This window comes from Mustelus asterias, chromosome 8 (genome assembly GCF_964213995.1).
Source record: "Mustelus asterias chromosome 8, sMusAst1.hap1.1, whole genome shotgun sequence".
NCBI classification, from domain to species: domain Eukaryota; kingdom Metazoa; phylum Chordata; class Chondrichthyes; order Carcharhiniformes; family Triakidae; genus Mustelus; species Mustelus asterias.
The window spans coordinates 120,907,033-120,923,887 of record NC_135808.1 but is presented as its reverse complement, the minus strand read 5'-3'; the positions used below and the strand labels follow the sequence as shown (position 1 = coordinate 120,923,887).

Genomic DNA, 16,855 nt, shown 5'->3' with positions numbered 1-16,855 from the left:
GGTACTGAGTTCAATTGTTTGGTCATGCGTGCCTATAGTCAGTCACAACTTGTCAATACCTGAAGTTAAATAATAGATCTCTGATTTTCTGCTTCAGACTTTCTGCCTTTTTTAAAATATATGCATCGCATATGTCTTGATCCCATCTATGGGGACATTCTCAGGCTAATATAAGAGCAAGTGCTTCACAGAATGCAACTCTCATTTCCTTGAATCACCTCAATTGAATGTTGCCCTATAAAAGATCAGTATTTCATCCACATCCACTTTCAATTTTAGTATCAACTCCACAGTGTACAGACATTGGTGACATAGGTCCATCAGTAGCCATTTAATATATTTGCCATATCTTTCAGTTGCCCAATACCTTTTGCTTCCTAGTGTAGCTTAAAAACCCCTTTTGGCTTCAAACGAGAGGCTTCTGTACCTACAGCTACCTTGAGTGGCCTTTTTCTTTAAACTTGTAAAATGTTGTCGTCTTATTCATATGAGACTTGAAAATGTTGTGTGTCAGGTTTTTTGACATTGAGTGAACCACAACTAGGTTTACCCCAAGGCCACCACACACAGGCTTCCAGGAGAGATTGCTGGATAGTGATTTGGAATTGAAATCTGGCTTCCTCTTTCCCAGGGGGTGAGGGAGCTACCATTGCCTTAACTGAAATAAAAGCAAAGTGCTGGACGAACTCTGCAGTTCAATATGACTCCTCTTCATAAGAGTCTAATTTCATATGACAGTAAATGATGAGATATTTTTCTCTGCTTGAAATGCAGGCCAAATTGACTGTCACCTCCCATTGGCTGTCTTAATCCAGTGAGATGCAACCTTCACCAAAGCAAAGGTGAATGGTCTCCGTTCCCAAACTGAACTCCTTCTGTCTGCAAACTCACAGATAAATTAAAAAGAACCTTCTAATCTAATATCCCGACCTTGTATGCTTTCAAACAGAAATGCAAACAAATTATTTTACCCTCAGCATTACTAAAAATTGTATTCTAAAACTTGTGACTATCTAATTCATAACAATGTTTACAAATAAATACTGATTTTATATATTTCGGAGAGAGCTCACTTCTAATCTATTTGATCTGGAGACAAAGAACTGGTTCTAAGACGCCGAGAACTGAACTTCAAAAGTGTGCATTTATTTTTGTTGCAGATCTCTATGCTGAAAGAAAGCAGTGCACAGTTGTTGCCACCTATTGCGGAGAGCCCTCCTGCCCAAAGATCAAGTGACCAGTCGCTACAATTGAAGCAGGATCTAGAAACGGCTCAGGAACATATCTTTGCTCTTGAGTCAGAACTTAAATCTCAAAGAGAGGTGATAAGTGCAGCAGAAGAAGGCCTAATAATTAAGGTAGGATTTTTGTTTTGAAGCATTCGACTAGACAAAAAAAAATGTCTTACCCTGACACAGTGGTTAGCACTACTGCCTCACAGCGCCAGGGACCCGGGTTTGATTCCAGCCTCGGGTCACTATCTGTGTAGAATTTGCATGTTCTCCCCATGTCTGCATGGGTTTCCTCTGGGTTGTCCGGTTTCTTCCCACAGTCCAAAGATGTGCGGGTTAGGTTGATGGGCCATGTTTAATTGCCGCTTAGTATAAGGGGGACTAGGAGGGTAAATATGTGGGGTTACAGGGATAGGACCTGGGTGGGATTGTTGTTGGTGCAGGCTGGATGGGCCAAATGGCCTCCTCCTGCACTGTTGATTCTATGATTCTACTCTAAATATTTCAAAGCACTTTACAGATAGTGATCTGGAAAACAGAAGCTCAGGTAGACAAGGTGAGATTGTAATGGCTGACCAGAAACTCGCTGAGAGATTTTGCAAAGACCTTTAAAAATGGCATGAGAGGATAAGGGATTTAGGGAGGGAGCTCCAGAGAGTAAGGCAGCTCCAGAGAGTAAGGCAGCTCCAAGCAATGCTGCCAATGATGAAGCTTAAAACAAGGGATTGTAAATTGGAGAATTGAAACAGGAATTTTTCCCCAACCATTCAAAGATTATAATCTCACTTCCTTGAATACATTTATGTTCGTTGTGAGTGTCAACAGTTTACGTGATTCTTTTTGAACATTTTTTGTTGGTAAAGCGTCTAATATAAGGTTTTATCATAAAAAGGGAACTAGAATAATTTGTATTACATGGTGATGTGGTTCTCTTTTCCATTTCTAAATTTAGGAATCTGAAATAGCAAGGCTACAAGTGAAAATTTCTGGATTTGAAAGAGCTTTGGGTAAACAGCCACCACCTTCTCCCATCTTACAATCTCAAAATGAATCCAATAATAGAAAAGATTTCACAACACAGCTCAAGAGTTTTCACCCTTTGGTCAGAAACATGAATGAAATGTATGGCACCGACATTGGTTCAGCATTACACTCCCTGAATTGCTCTAACAGAATTCGTGAAATACTTGAGCAGTCTTTCATTGCCCAGAACATCAGCTTAGAAGATATTGAAGATGCTTCCTGTGCAGGGAAACCAGGGAATGCCGCTTTATTCAGTCAGTCTCCAAAAGCAGAAGCTGAAGACGACTTGGAGCTTGCTAATCTGACTAGTAATAGTAACATTGAAACTTTAAGTGGAATGTTGAATCTAATCTCCATGGAACGAAGTAGTACGAAGCTGGGATCGCCACTTGACAAGTCATCAGCCTTGTCGAGTGAACAGGTCAAATCAAAAATGGAAGAATGTTCAACGGGAATGCACAAAATTCCAAATCAGGTGTGTGTTGTATGTTGAGTAGCAAATCTGTTTGCTAATTAATTTAATTCTAAGCTATAGCAGTTTGTAAGAATAGAACCTTTATATGATGAAATATCAATAATTAAAACAACATCGCCTTGTGTGTATTGTGCTACAACTGATACTACTGAACATTGGTAACATTTGCAACAACATGACTGTTCCGCAATATACAATTAGTTCCACGCGCGCACACAACCCCCAACCGCCGGTCACTTATCCTGCAAATTTCTTCTTTTCAAGTCTACGTGAAGTTCCCCTTTGGAAGTTACTATTGAATTTACGACACCATTTTAGGTAGAATATTTCAGAGCATTGTAATTTACTGCGTTTAAAAAGAAAAGAAATCTAATTTCCAGCCTGGATTTGCCAATTATTTCCAGACTGTTCCTTCTGGTTGCTAACTCTGCAGCCAGTTGAAGCAGCAGCTGGGGAGAAACTATAAAAAACCCTCATTATTCTGAATGTGTCTCTTTACATTCTCTGCTCTAAGGAGAACAATTCCGCCCCCTGACGCTGCACAAGTTCCCCATTCCTTCCTAGAATTTATAATTCTAGTGAATTTCTTTTGTACCCCCTCCAAGAACTTGACACCTTCTCAAAGTGTGGTGCTTAGAATTGGGTGCAGTACTTGAGCTGAGGCTGAACCAATGACTTTTCAAGTGAAGCATAACTTTGGAACATAGGAATAGGAGTAGACTATTTAATTCATCAAATTTGTTCTGCCGGCATCTACTGAGTGGCTGATCTGTGACCTAACTCCATATTCCTTAATATGTTTGGTTAATAAAAATCTATCAGTCTCAGATTTAAAATTCACAATTGATCTGGCATTAATTGATGTTTGCAGAAGAGAGTTCCAAACTTGTACCACCCTTTGTATTTAGAAGTGTTTGATAATTTCACTCCTGAAATGTCTCTTTTTTTTTGCCTATTCTCCATACTGCTGGTGTCCCCATCCAATGAAAGTAGTTTCTCTTTTCATTCTATCTGTTCCCCTTAAAGGGTGGTTTGATTGTAGTTCACATTCACACTCTAGATTCCAGGGAATACGGTTCTAGTTGGTGTAATCTCTCTTTGCAGTTTAAATAATGAGGTTTTTTTTTACTCTATACCTCTATTTATAAAGCCTTGCTTTTTTAACAGCCTTATCTACCTATCCTGCCACCATCTTTGTTAATTATGTGAATTCCTAGACTTTTCTATTACTGCAACGTCTAAATTTGTCTCAATTTATATTGTCTTTCCTAATTTCCCTTCCAAAATGCAGCACTCTCACTTCTGCATTAAATTTCATCTACCATGTGTCTGCCCATTTTACTAATCTTTCGGTGCCCTCCTGAAATTTGTTACCATCTTCACTGTTTAGCACAACTGGTCCATCATATGGCACCTCCAGAAACTCCATATGCAATCAACCTTCATCAATCCTCTCTATTTAATCAGGCTGTCAGGCACAGTTTTCTTTTAACAAATTCATGTCGGCAGTCATTTCTTATCCTTATTCTAAGTGATCATTTCGTCCCAGATATATGGGCCGGAATTCTCCGGCCGTTCACGCTGGCAGGATTCTCCAGTCCTGCCGGCAGCACACACCAGCCCATGGGTTTCCTGCCGGTGTGGGATGACATCAGTGGGAATTCCCATTGACAGCAGCGGGACCAGAGAATCCCACTGCTAGCAATCAACGTGCCACCTCCCGTTGATGGGAAATACATGGCTAGGAGGCCGGAGAATCTCGCCCATGGTTTCTGGAGGTTTTCGTAACACTTGCGTGAGGCTGACAGGCGTGCAGTCTAAGTTACCAAATTAATATATTTTATAAATAAAATGTTTGACCTTGCTACTTGCTAAAACATATCATTTGCGCTCAACATACTACTAGTAGTATAACTCAGTGAATTAGATTCTTTCTGTGAAGAGAATCTCTTCTCAATTGGTCTCCACAATATCTCATCAGGCATGACATTGTGAGTCATCCCCACTTTATTGCTAGACTTGCTATAGGACATTGTTGCTAACTTCACTGAGGTGGATAATGCTTAACTGATTGAAGATCATTGTAGTCAGCAGAGTGACCATTGTGTTAACTGGTGCTCATTGTACTTGGACATGACTCAGTTGATTGCACCCTCATCTCTGAGTTGCAAGGTTCAGGTGCCAAGTCCTACTTCAGGACAGAAATCAAAGGTGACAGTCCAGTGTAGTACTGAGGGAGTGCTGCGCTGATGGAGGGTCTCAGACATTAAACTTGGGTCCCATCTGCCCTCTGAGGTGGGAGTAAAAGATCCCATGACACTATTTCAAAGAAGAGTAAGTATGTTATCCCAGGTGTTCAGGTCAATATTTATCCCTCAACCAACATCACAAGAAACATTATCTGATGATTGTTGTTTTGCTGTTGTGGAAGCTTGCTCTATGCATATTGGCTGGCCTGTTTCCCACATTACTACAGTGACTACACTTTGAAAGTATTTCAGTGACATTTGAAGAAAATAAAAACTTTCTTTATATAGCACTTTTCATAACTACCAGATGTCTCGAAGCATTTTAAAGCCAATGAAGTACTTATGAAATGTATTCACTGTTGTACTGTAAAGCACTATCTAAATCCTTCTTTCAGCAGATTGACTATTGTGTTAACTGGTGTTCAGCATATTGCATGGTCCACTATAGTTGCAAGAATATTTTGTTGCCAAGCTCTGCAGGATTCTCAATGATTTTAGGAGTTTTGCCCCAGTCCTTGTCTCCTGCTGGCTAAATTCGTGTGGCGGGTGGATCGCGAGTTGAACTCATGGTTTCTGTGGCCGATGTCATTCGTCATCTGTTTTAGTTAGCTAATCAAATAACCTCACTATTTTGTAAATGTGGGATAGAGATGATGATGCCTTCCCTATTGTGCAGTTCTTCATGGGTTTCTGATTTTTTTTGTGGTTGATGATTGGGGCAGCTACTCTCATAGTGAAACTATTGTCTAGATATGAAAATAGGAATCGTGACTTTTTAGTGCAACTTCTCTTGAGATAGGAGAGGCACTAAATGAATATTTTTCGTCGGTATTCACACAGGAGAGGGACAGTGTTGTCAAGGGGACTACTGAGATGCAGGCTGTTGGACTGGACGGGATTGAGGTTCATGAGGAGGTGTTAGCAATTCTGGAAAGGGTAAAAATAGATAAGTCCCCTGGGCTGGATGGGATTTATCCTAGGATTCTCTGGGAGGCTAGAGAGGAAATTGCAGAGCCTTTGGCTTTGATCTTTGTGTCGTCATTGTCTACAGGAACAGTGCCAGAAGACTGGAGGATAGCAAATGTTGTCCCCTTGTTCAAGAAGGGGAGTAGGGACAACCCTGGTAATTATAGACCGGTGAGCCCTCTGTTGTGGGCAAAGTTTTGGAAAGGATTATAAGAGATAGGATTTATAAGCACCTAGAAAGGAATCATTTGATAAGGGATAGTCAGCACGGTTTTGTGAAGGGTAGGTCGTGCCTCACAAACCTTATTGAGTTCTTTGAGAAGGTGACCAAAGAGGTGGATGAGGGTAAAGCGGTTGATGTGGTGTATATGGATTTCAGCAAAGCATTTGATAAGGTTCCCCATGGTAAGCTTTTGCAGAAAATACAGACACATGGGATTGAGGGTGATTTAGTGGTTTGGATCAGGAATTGGCTAGCTGTAAGAAAACAGAGGGTGGTGGTTGATGGGAAATATTCATCCTGGAGTTCAGTTACTAGTGGTGTACCGCAAGGATCTGTTTTGGGGCCACTGCTGTTTGTCATTTTTATAAATGACTTGGGTGAGAGTGTAGAAGGATGGGTTAGTAAATTTGCAGATGACACTAAAGTCGATGGAGTTGTAGACAGTGCGGAGGGAAGTGGCAGGTTACAGAGGGACATAAGTTGCAGAGCTGGGCTGAGAGGTGGCAAATGGAGTTTAATGCGGAAAAGTGTGAGGTGATTCACTTTGGAAGGAGTAACAGGGATACAGAGTACTGGGCTAATGGTAAGATACTTGGTAGTGTGGATGAACAGGGGGATCTGGGTGTCCATGTGCATAGATCCCTGAAAGTTGGCACCCAGGTTGATAGGGTTGTTAAGAAGGCGTACGTTGTGTTAGTTTTTATTGGTAGAGGGATTGAGTTTCGGAGCCAGGAGGTCATGTTGCAGCTGTACAAAACTCTGGTGCGGCCGCACTTGGAGTATTGTGTACAGTTCTGGTCGCTGCATTATAGGAAGGATGTGGAAGCATTGGAAAGGGTGCAGAGCAGATTTACTAGGATGTTGCCTGGTATGGTGGGAAGGTCTTATGAGGAAAGGCTGAGGGACTTGAGGTTGTTTTCGTTAGAGAGAAGAAGGTTAAGAGGTGACTTAATAGAGGCATACAAGATGATCAGAGGATTAGATAGGGTGGATAGTGAGAGCCTTTTTCCTCGGATGGTGATGGCTAACACGAGGGGACATAGCTTTAAATTGAGGGGTGAGAGATATAGGACTGATGTCAGAGGTAGGTTCTTTACTCAGAGAGTAGTAAGGGCGTGGAATGGCCTGCCTGCAGCAGTAGTGGACATTAAGAGCATTCAAATGGTTATTGGATAAACGTATGGATGATATTGGAATAGTGTAGATTAGAGGGACTTTAGGTTGGTTTCATTGGTTGGCGCAACATCGAGGGCCGAAGGGCCTGTACTGCGCTGTAATGTTCTATGTTCTTACAATGTTTGAAAAACTCAGGTTTGTGTTTCAGGCCTCTTGACCACAGTAGCAGAGCAGCAATAGACCAGAGGTGATGGATATCTGCTGGAGTCAGAAATCCAACATCTTAAAGTATTGAGGACTATTGTTATAATCACCTCTATTTAAAGAGTCACTGGGAAATATTTTGAACCAAAGGTTTTCCCTTTACAGGTTGGCCAGCTTTGTTATTGAACTTATGTTATTTTTTCTTTATAATCTTTATAAACCTTTTTTCCACCAAGTGTCCTTCCTATTGTCTGTGTTATTGGTGCATCTGTTAGAAATTATTTTCCTTTAGAATCTTTGTACTATTCTGCTAATTTTTAAAAATTGTATCTTTCTAACAGGACAGTGCCCACTGTAACCTTGCAGATGTTGAGTTAAATGTGCAAAGTCGTGCTTCCGTGCCATTGAAATAACAGAAGTCATTTGCTTCATCTTCAGCAGTGGTAGGTAATAATGTGGATAAATCCATGTTTCTTCAGTTTGCAAGTTTCAGATGTGATTGGAAATTGTTTGCATGCTGGCTTATTGTCAGACAGATGCAGACTTGTTGAGACATCAGCTAGCATTCCGTCTGGGAACAAGGCTGATTGAAAAATGGTGGTGGAAGGTGTCTGGATAGCTTGACATCTTCCCACCACCAAGGGATACGTTGAAAGGCAAGAACCGCAGTGGCTTGGCTGCCTGCCTTTAATCAGCGGGCAGCCAGTTAGGATAATTGACTGGAGTAAATTTGTACCCCTGCTGGCATTTTGTTAGTGTCTGAACGTCACTCCACTTTGTGGGGAAACCAGCAGTATATCAAGGTAGTCTCCTTGCAGTTTCCTCGGAGGAGCTGGTGTGGGCTCCCTTTTTGGATATTTGACAACACGCAGAGAAGCCCCCAATGGCTGCCCACAAGGAACCAACAATACCACTGGAGGATTCATCCTTCCAGTTGCTGACGTCTGCTAGCCTTGCCCCAATATGTTAAGGAAGTTTCTCCCTCACCTTTTGAGAACAAGTCATTATGCAAACCTCCCCTTTCCCTTTCAGTGGTCACCTCTACTGATGGTATTACCAAACCGCAAGCCCTCTGATTGGGTTGACTGCTCTGAGAGACAGGGCATCTTCTTTAATAAGACAGCAGTCCAGGTTGCAGCATCTGAATTGCAATCTTGGAACCTGCACTTAGTCCTGAAGGTAGGATCTACAGTGTGCCAGTAAATTCATTTTTTAGTTCCATAACCATACAGCCCACAGGCCATATTCCATGGCCAAGTTTTGATGATGTAATAACTGATCCTGCAATCCATGTCTGTAACTGTACTCTTCTAGTCAATTATCTGAATTTTCTTGGATCCTAAGTACAGGGGTGGAATTTTTTGACCCTGCCAGCAGTGGGATCTGTGGATGGTGGAGAATTCGGAACGAGGCCCAAAATCTGAATTCCGCCAGCAGGAGAAAAAGCGTTGGAACTTTTTTCTCAGCATTTTCATGACAGGCTGGTGGCGAATCTGCTTTCCGACTGATTCATGTAGGGAATCCCATTTGCGTGCATTACCATGTCATGAATACTCTTTTAAAATCCAAGTGCCCAGAATTGCGTTCTCTCTCCCAATTGGGAGATTAGACCAGTCTAAGTCATGACCAGGCGGCATGCAGTGACTCGGTGGCATGCAGTGCGTGCAACATTCAAAGCCTACCTGCAACAGCTATGCTTTGAGTCTCCAATGATGCCTAAGCTGCTGTGTAAGACTGGTGAATGTGTCTAACTGGGCTGCTCACAGTTGGTGCTGCACTTTTTGTGTGTGAGAGAGTGTCCAGGGACTATGACCACAAGATCGGCATAAACAATTAAAGGCAATCCAATGTCTTCAGTAATAACTATGGGCTCCAGAGTTATTTGGAGACTGGCACCAGGGCCTTCAACTCCACAAGGTGATGGCGGGTGAGTGAATCAGTGCTCACCCTGCCATGTGATTCAGAGAACAGCTCACCAATGCATAATTAATAAGGTTCCATGCATGCAATCGGGCATGAGAACCCGCCCTGCTGCACAGTGGGCAGTGTGCCACTAATCCCACCCGCTACTGCACTTAGTGTCTGGAGCAGAAAATTCCATCGTCAGACATCATAACCATGGGGATCACACTGGTAAATTAAAAGAAACAGCATGATCAAGGATCATTAATCTTTGCTTATATTGCTAGTTCCTTAGTTTTCAGTACCTATACACAATCATCTTGGAATGATTTTAAGCATGAGAACTACATAAACAAGGGATGAGATTGCAGAGCCTTTGATCTTTGGGTCCTCACTGTCCACGGGGATGGTGCCAGAGGACTGGAGAATGGCGAATGTTGTTCTTCTGTTTAAGAAAGGGAATAGAAATGACCCTGGTAATTATAGGCCGGTTAGTCTTACTTCGGTGGTTGGTAAGTTGATGGAAAAGGTACTTGGGGATGGGATTTACGACCATTTAGAAAGATGCGGATTAATCCGGGATAGTCAGCACGGATTCGTGAAGGGCAAGTCGTGCCTCACAAATTTGATCGAATTGTTTGAGGAGGTAGCTAAGTGTGTTGATGAAGGTAGGGCAGTTGATGTCATATACATGGATTTTAGTAAGACGTTTGATAAGGTCCCCCATGATCGGCTTATGATGAAAGTAAGGAGGTGTGGGATAGAGGGAAAGTTGGCCGATTGGATAGGTAACTGGCTACCTGATCGGTGTCTCTGTGCCCTGTTTGAGAGCAGATTTCCACTCCATCTGACGAAGGAGTAGCGCTCCGAAAGCTAATGGCATTTGCTACCAAATAAACCTGTTGGACTTTAACCTGGTGTTGTTAAAACTCTTACTGTATCTGATCGAAGACAAAGGGTGGTGGTGGATGGAAAATTTTCGGATTGGAGGCAGGTTGCTAGCGGAGTGCCACAGGAATCAGTGCTTGGTCCTCTGCTCTTTGTGATTTTTATTAATGACTTAGAGGAGGGGGCTGAAGGGTGGATCAGTAAATTTGCTGATGACACCAAGATTTGTGGAGTAGTGGATGAGGTGGAGGGCTGTTGTAGACTGCAAAGAGACATAGATAGGATGCAAAGCTGGGCTGAAAAATGGCAGATGGAGTTTAACCCTGATAAATGTGAGGTGATTCATTTTGGTAGCACAAATTTAAATGTGGATTACAGGGTCAAAGGTAGGGTTCTGAAGACCGTGGAGGAACAGAGAGATCTTGGGGTCCATATCCACAGATCTCTGAAGGTTGCCACTCAAGTGGATAGAGCTGTGAATAAGGCCTATAGTGTGTTAGCTTTTATTAACAGGGGGTTGGAGTTTAAGAGCCGTGGGGTTATGCTGCAACTGTACAGGACCTTGGTGAGACCACATTTGGAATATTGTGTGCAGTTCTGGTCACCTCACTATAAGAAGGATGTGGAAAGAGTGCAAAGGAGATTTACCAGGATGCTGCCTGGTTTGGAGGGTAGGTCTTATGAGAAAAGGTTGAGGGAGCTAGGGCTGTTCTCTCTGGAGTGGAGTAGGTTGAGGGGAGACTTAATAGAGGTTTATAAAATGATGAAGGGGATAGATAGAGTGAACGTTCAAAGACTATTTCCTCGGGTGGATGGAGCTATTACAAGGGGGCATAACTATAGGGTTCATGGTGGGAGATATAGGAAGGATATCAGAGGTAGGTTCTTTACGCAGAGAGTGGTTGGGGTGTGGAATGGACTGCCTGCAGTGATAGTGGAGTCAGACACTTTAGGAACATTTAAACGGTTATTGGATAGGCACATGGAGCACACCAGGATGATAGGGAGTGGGATAGCTTGATCTTGGTTTCAGATAAAACTTGGCACAACATCATGGGCCGAAGGGCCTGTTCTGTGCTGTACTGTTCTATGTTCTATGTAAACCTTTCAGCAGTGTGTTCCGTTCTGCCAGAGTGTGAAAGGTATTTGAGGAGCAGGGCCACAACTCACATATCAGTGGCAAAGAAGTTTAGTTTACTTAATGTGGATTAAGTTGTGGTGTTAATGTAAGCCTTACTTGTGACCAATAAATAAACTTTACTCTAAATAACGAGAAATCGTCATCTTCAGATGAGAAGAAAACTGTTAAATTTTAAAACATGTTCAAATTAAGTAACCTTGGGTACTCAGCCTGTGGAACTCATTTCACAGAACAGAGGGAAGCTTGTTCCAAGAAGTGATTTTGAATTGATTTATTATTGTCACATGTATTGGTATACAGTGAGAACTATTGTTTCTCACTGCACAGACAATGCATACTGTTCATAGGGTACATGGGGAAAAGGAAAGGAGAGGGTGCAGAATGTAGTGTTACAGACATAGCTAGGGTGTAGAGAAAGATCAACTTAATATAAGGTAACTCCATTCAAAAGTCTGACGGCAGCAGGGAAGAAGCTGTTCTTGAGTCGGTTGGTATGTGACCTCAGATGTTTGTATCTTTTTCCCAACGGAGGAAGGCGGAAAAGAGTGTGTCCGGGGTGTGTGGGGTCCTTGATTATGCTGGCTGCTTTTCCGAGGCAGTGGGAAGTGTACAGAATCCGTGGATGGGAGGCTGGTTTGCGTGATGGACTGGGCTACATTCACAGCCTTTGTCGTTTCTTGTGGTCTTGGGCAGAGCAGGAGCCATACCGAGCCGTGATACAATCAGAAAGAATGCTTTCCGTGCTGCATCTGTAAAAGTTGGTGAGAGTCGCAGCGGACATGCTATATTTCCTTAGCCTCCAGAGAAAGTAGAGGCGTTGGTGGGCTTTCTTTAACGATAGCGTCAGTGTGGAGGGAGCAGAACAGATTGTTGGTGATCTGCACACTTAGAAACGTGAAACTCTCGACCATTTCCACTTCATCCCCATTGATGTAGATGCGTATTGTGATGTGGGCATGTTGATGTGACCATTGTGATGTGACCAGATTGTAGTTTGTCATCATAGGCTGAAAACTTTGCAGGCAAATGACTTTACAAAAAAGAACCTTCTCATTTTCTCCGAGACATCCAAGTACCATGCTTAGACAAGGTTCCAAATGTTGAGTTCAAACTGTTGATCAAATAACCACTTTGAAAACAAATTTGCAGTATATTTTCAGTGTATTAATCAATCAGCAGATGCATATTTGATATTTCTTTCTTTGTTTTTGCTTTCCATAATTTAACATCTGTCTAGTACTCGTTGATTTAACTGCTGAGTCAATATCAAGTGTAGTCTTTAGACTGCACTATTTGTAATGTATATAAATGACTTGGAAGAAAACGTAACTGGTCTGATTAGCAAGTTTGCGGATGATACTAAGATTGCTGGAGTTGGGGATGGTGATGAAGATTATCAGAGAATACAGCAGGATATAGATAGGCTGGAAAATTGGGTGGAGAAATGGCAGATAGAATTTAATCCGGACAAATGTGAGGTGATGCATTTTGGTAGATCCAATGGTGGGAGCTATAAAATAAATGGCAGAACCATCAATAGCATATAGACACAGATCTGGGAGTACAGGTCCACAGATCCTTAAAAGTGGCAGCACAGGTGGAAAAGTTGGTGAAGAAAGCATATGGCACGCTTGCCTTCATCAGATGGGGCATCGAGTATAAAAGTTGGCAAATTATGTTACAGTTATACAAAACGTTGATTTGGCCACGTTTGGAATACTGTGTCCAATTCTGGTCGCCACACTATCAGAAGGACGTGGTGGCTTTGGAGGGAGTACAGAAAAGGTTTACCAGGATGTTGCCTGATATTGAGGGTATTAGCTGAGGAAAGAAACTGGGATTGTTCTCCCTGGAAAGATGGAGGCTGAAGGTGACCTGATAGAAGTTTATAAAATTATGAGGGGAATGGATAGGGTGAACAGTTGGAAGGTTTTTCCCAGAGCAGAAATGACAATTACAAGGGGGCACAAGTTCACGGTAAGGGGGTGAAGGGTTCAGTAGAGGTATGCAGGAGAAGGTTTTTACACAGAGGGTGGTGTGGGCCTGTAATTCACTGCCAAGTGAAGTGGTTGAGGCAGATACATTAGTGGCATTTAAGACTTATCTGGATAGGCACGTGAACAGGCGGGGTATAGAGGGATACAGGCGGTTGGTCTTGGTAAGAAAGCATGATCTGTGCAGGCTTGATGGGCTGAAGGGCCTATTCCTGTGCTATACTGTCCTTTGTTCTAGACAAATGAAATTAGGGGACTGGGAATAATTGGACCAGAATGTGAACACGTAATTCAGGCCTCACTGCATTCCTTCATTATTATTGTTTCTTAATTGAATATTAAAACCAGGCCTCTCGGGTGTGAAGTTAGAAAACATTGGAATACTTAGTGTGGAGAAGAAGTTTGGAATGCTGTTCCACAAGTGGCAATTGATCCTGGGTCAGTTGTTAATTAAATCCCTTTTAAAAGCTATTGAGGGGTATGAGGTGCCCGTGAGTAAATGGAGCTAGGGCACAGAAATGGCCTTAATCTCATTGAAGAGCAGGACAGGATCAAGGGTCTAACATAATAGAATTAGTAAACTTGTCACACTGTAGTTGTGCCCTCCATACAGTATGTGCTTCAGCTTCTACTAGTCCCAGTGTTACAAACCCCTCAAATTTATCCATCATTTTCTATTTTAAAAAGCATCATTAAAGCTGATGATCTGATTGAATAGTGTCACAGGCTCAGAGTCCTGAAGGGCCTGATTGCAAGTTCTTAAAGCCTACCGCTTTAATCATAGCTTGGGTTTATGTTCTCTAATTCCTCGCCTGGCACTCATGTGGTGCCTGTTTCCTTCCATGGTGTTCTTTGGGATTGTGTGGTATGTTGAAGGCCGTGTATATTTCAGAGCACCAATTTTAATTTTGATTCAAATAAACCACTTCTCGGATGTTAATGAAAGATGTGACAAGATGTGGTTAAATAAGGAATCGGAGTGGGTTAGAAAATGGCTCAGAGGCACCCCGGACTAATTGAAACAAATGAAATGCAGTGGTTTTATGCACTTGTTTTAATAATGCAGCGGACCAGATTAGCATAATTTGCTAGTTTGATTTGTTCATTCGTCTAAAAGATTTCTCAGTGGTGCTTGTTCCAAGATGTACTAATCAAATGTGGACTAACTATATTTTTTCTCTCTTCTCCCAACTCCTCCCCTTCTCAAATTACAAATGGGCCCAGGATATATTGAATTGCACTGGAGAAAACTATGCACTGAATACCAGTTTCTCTTTATTAATTTAAATGTCCAGTGTAAGAAATCTTATGAAATCCAAAGCTGTTCGGAAGCTCCAAATGTTCAAGGATGCTTAACTAATTTATTTTGCGGACTATACATGTAGCTGTAACTGTTTGGTTAATCTTCAGTTTTTTGTAAAGTGCCTGAACTTTCTGAACAAGAGCAGTCATGTGAATAACGTCAACTAAAAGATGAAGATAGAGTTCAGAACCAGTGATCAGTAAGCATTGCTACCCAGTGGTATTAGAATGAAGTGTGCCGCTGTGATCGTAAAGCAGTGATGTGGCCTTTATTCCAAAAGAAGCTTTGAAAATAAAGGTTGCCTAATTTCATATCATCATACTGGTAATTTATTGTACAATGGGAGTTGCAAAATTCATTTTTTTAATGTTAATAAACATTGTTTTTAGAGAAATAAAAATGTATTTCATTGAAATATTTATTTTTTTCTATGTAAAATAAATGCTCCTTTCTGTATTGCTATGATTATTTTCATCTTTTAAAATATGTATGTATATATATTCAAGTCTATTGTAGACTGCCGTGTTCTCCATGAATGTTTGAGTTAGACCCACATTTAGGGAAGTAATTCAAATAGCAGTAAATTGCACAAATCTATAATGTAGTCTTAATGTTTACAGATCCAGGATGAGTGGCAAGCAATGAGAATTCCAATGATATAAATGTGATTTTAATTTGTGACTAGCAACCTGGTGATTTGCACTGTGTGTTGTGCACAGTGCAACCTCGTAAAGACCTATCTGGGTCAGGTGCCTGATTAGAAGCTCTTCATTTGAGGGTGTAAATGTTTTGGAGTGTGATAGCTGTGTAAACTGTCCCAAGCCAGTTTTACATTAGGAAAAACCTGGATGTAGACTGATGCCCACCCACTACATCAACACGTTGTGTAGTGAGTACATTGATTCTAATCGACCCTTCATTGGTCTCTTAATTGGTCACTGGGGTAGCACGGTGGCACAGTGGTTAGCACTGCTGCTTCACAGCGCCAGGGACCCAGGTTCAATTCCTGGCTTGGGTAACTGTCTGTGTGGAGTTTGCACGTTTTCCCTGTGTCTGCGTGGGTTTCCTCCCACAGTCTGAAAGACGTGCTGGTTAGGTGCATTGACCCAAACAGGCGCCGGAATGTGGCAACTAGGGGAATTTCACAGTAACTTCATTGCAGTGTTATTGTAAGCCTTACTTGTGACTAATAAATAAACTTTAATTGGCAGGCTGTCAATTTCAGCACCTGCCTGCCATATTATGGGAGTGATCTTGCGGGTGGGCAGGAGTGTGGTGGAATGGACACCTACCCCATTTTAAGGACCCCCCCCTCACGGGAAACGCATCCACGGGAGGATTGTAAAATTCAATCCAAGGTCTTCATTACTTCCCATGTAAAGGATAAAAGGTTACTGCACAAGATAAGACCACATAGTGTTGGGGATGATACATTAGCATGGATAGAGGATTGACTAACTAAGGAACCATACGAACATGGAGTAGTCTACAGGGATCACTGCTGGAGCCTCAACTATTTATGATCTATATTAATGAGTTGGAAGAAGGGCCATCTGTTTTGTAGCCAAATTTGTAATGATACGAAGATAAGTAGGAAAGCAAGTTGTGGAGAGGCTACAACGAATCTGAAAAGGTACATAGATATGTGAAGTGAGTAGGCCAGAATTTGGCAGATGGCTTCTAATATGGGAAAATTACGGTTGTTTATTTTGGCAGGAAGAATAGAAACTCAGAATAGTATTTAAATGGAGAGAAATTGCAACATGCTGAAGTACAGAGAGAACTGGGTCCCCTTCTAAATGAATCATAAAATGTTAGCATGCAAATACAGCAAGGTAACATGCAAAGATGCACTCAGTAGAGTACATACCTCTCAATGTTATTACGATTATGCAACTCCTTTGGCTTTTCTCTGTCTGGTTGATGCTCTGTAATTACAAAGCTGAAAATGTTGAATCTTTTTGTTTGGAGCTTCCATCTCACTGAGGAAGTTTCCAATGAGCGGCACAGTGATTAGCACTGCTGCCTCAGTGCCAGGGACCCAGGTTCGATTCCCGGCTTGGGTCACTGTCTGTGCGGAGTCTGCATGTTCTCCTTGCATCTGCATGGATTTACTCTGGGTGCTCCGTTTCCTCCCAC

The 16,855-nt window shown here is 42.0% G+C and overlaps 1 protein-coding gene across 6 annotated transcripts in view; it reads left to right on the top strand.

Moving 5' to 3' along the window:
- Positions 1 to 15,320, top strand: part of ccdc18 (coiled-coil domain containing 18) — a 136,182-nt gene extending 120,862 nt beyond the window's left edge. For all 6 annotated transcript variants that reach the window (XM_078218846.1, XM_078218850.1, XM_078218847.1 and 3 more), the window contains 4 exons: positions 1,161 to 1,358; positions 2,185 to 2,730; positions 7,830 to 7,931; positions 14,638 to 15,320. In XM_078218846.1, coding sequence (XP_078074972.1) covers positions 1,161 to 1,358; positions 2,185 to 2,730; positions 7,830 to 7,901 — 816 coding nt within the window. In that variant the 3' untranslated portion in view covers positions 7,902 to 7,931; positions 14,638 to 15,320. The remainder of the gene's footprint in view (positions 1 to 1,160; positions 1,359 to 2,184; positions 2,731 to 7,829; positions 7,932 to 14,637) is intronic.
- The last annotated feature ends 1,535 nt before the right edge of the window (positions 15,321 to 16,855 follow it).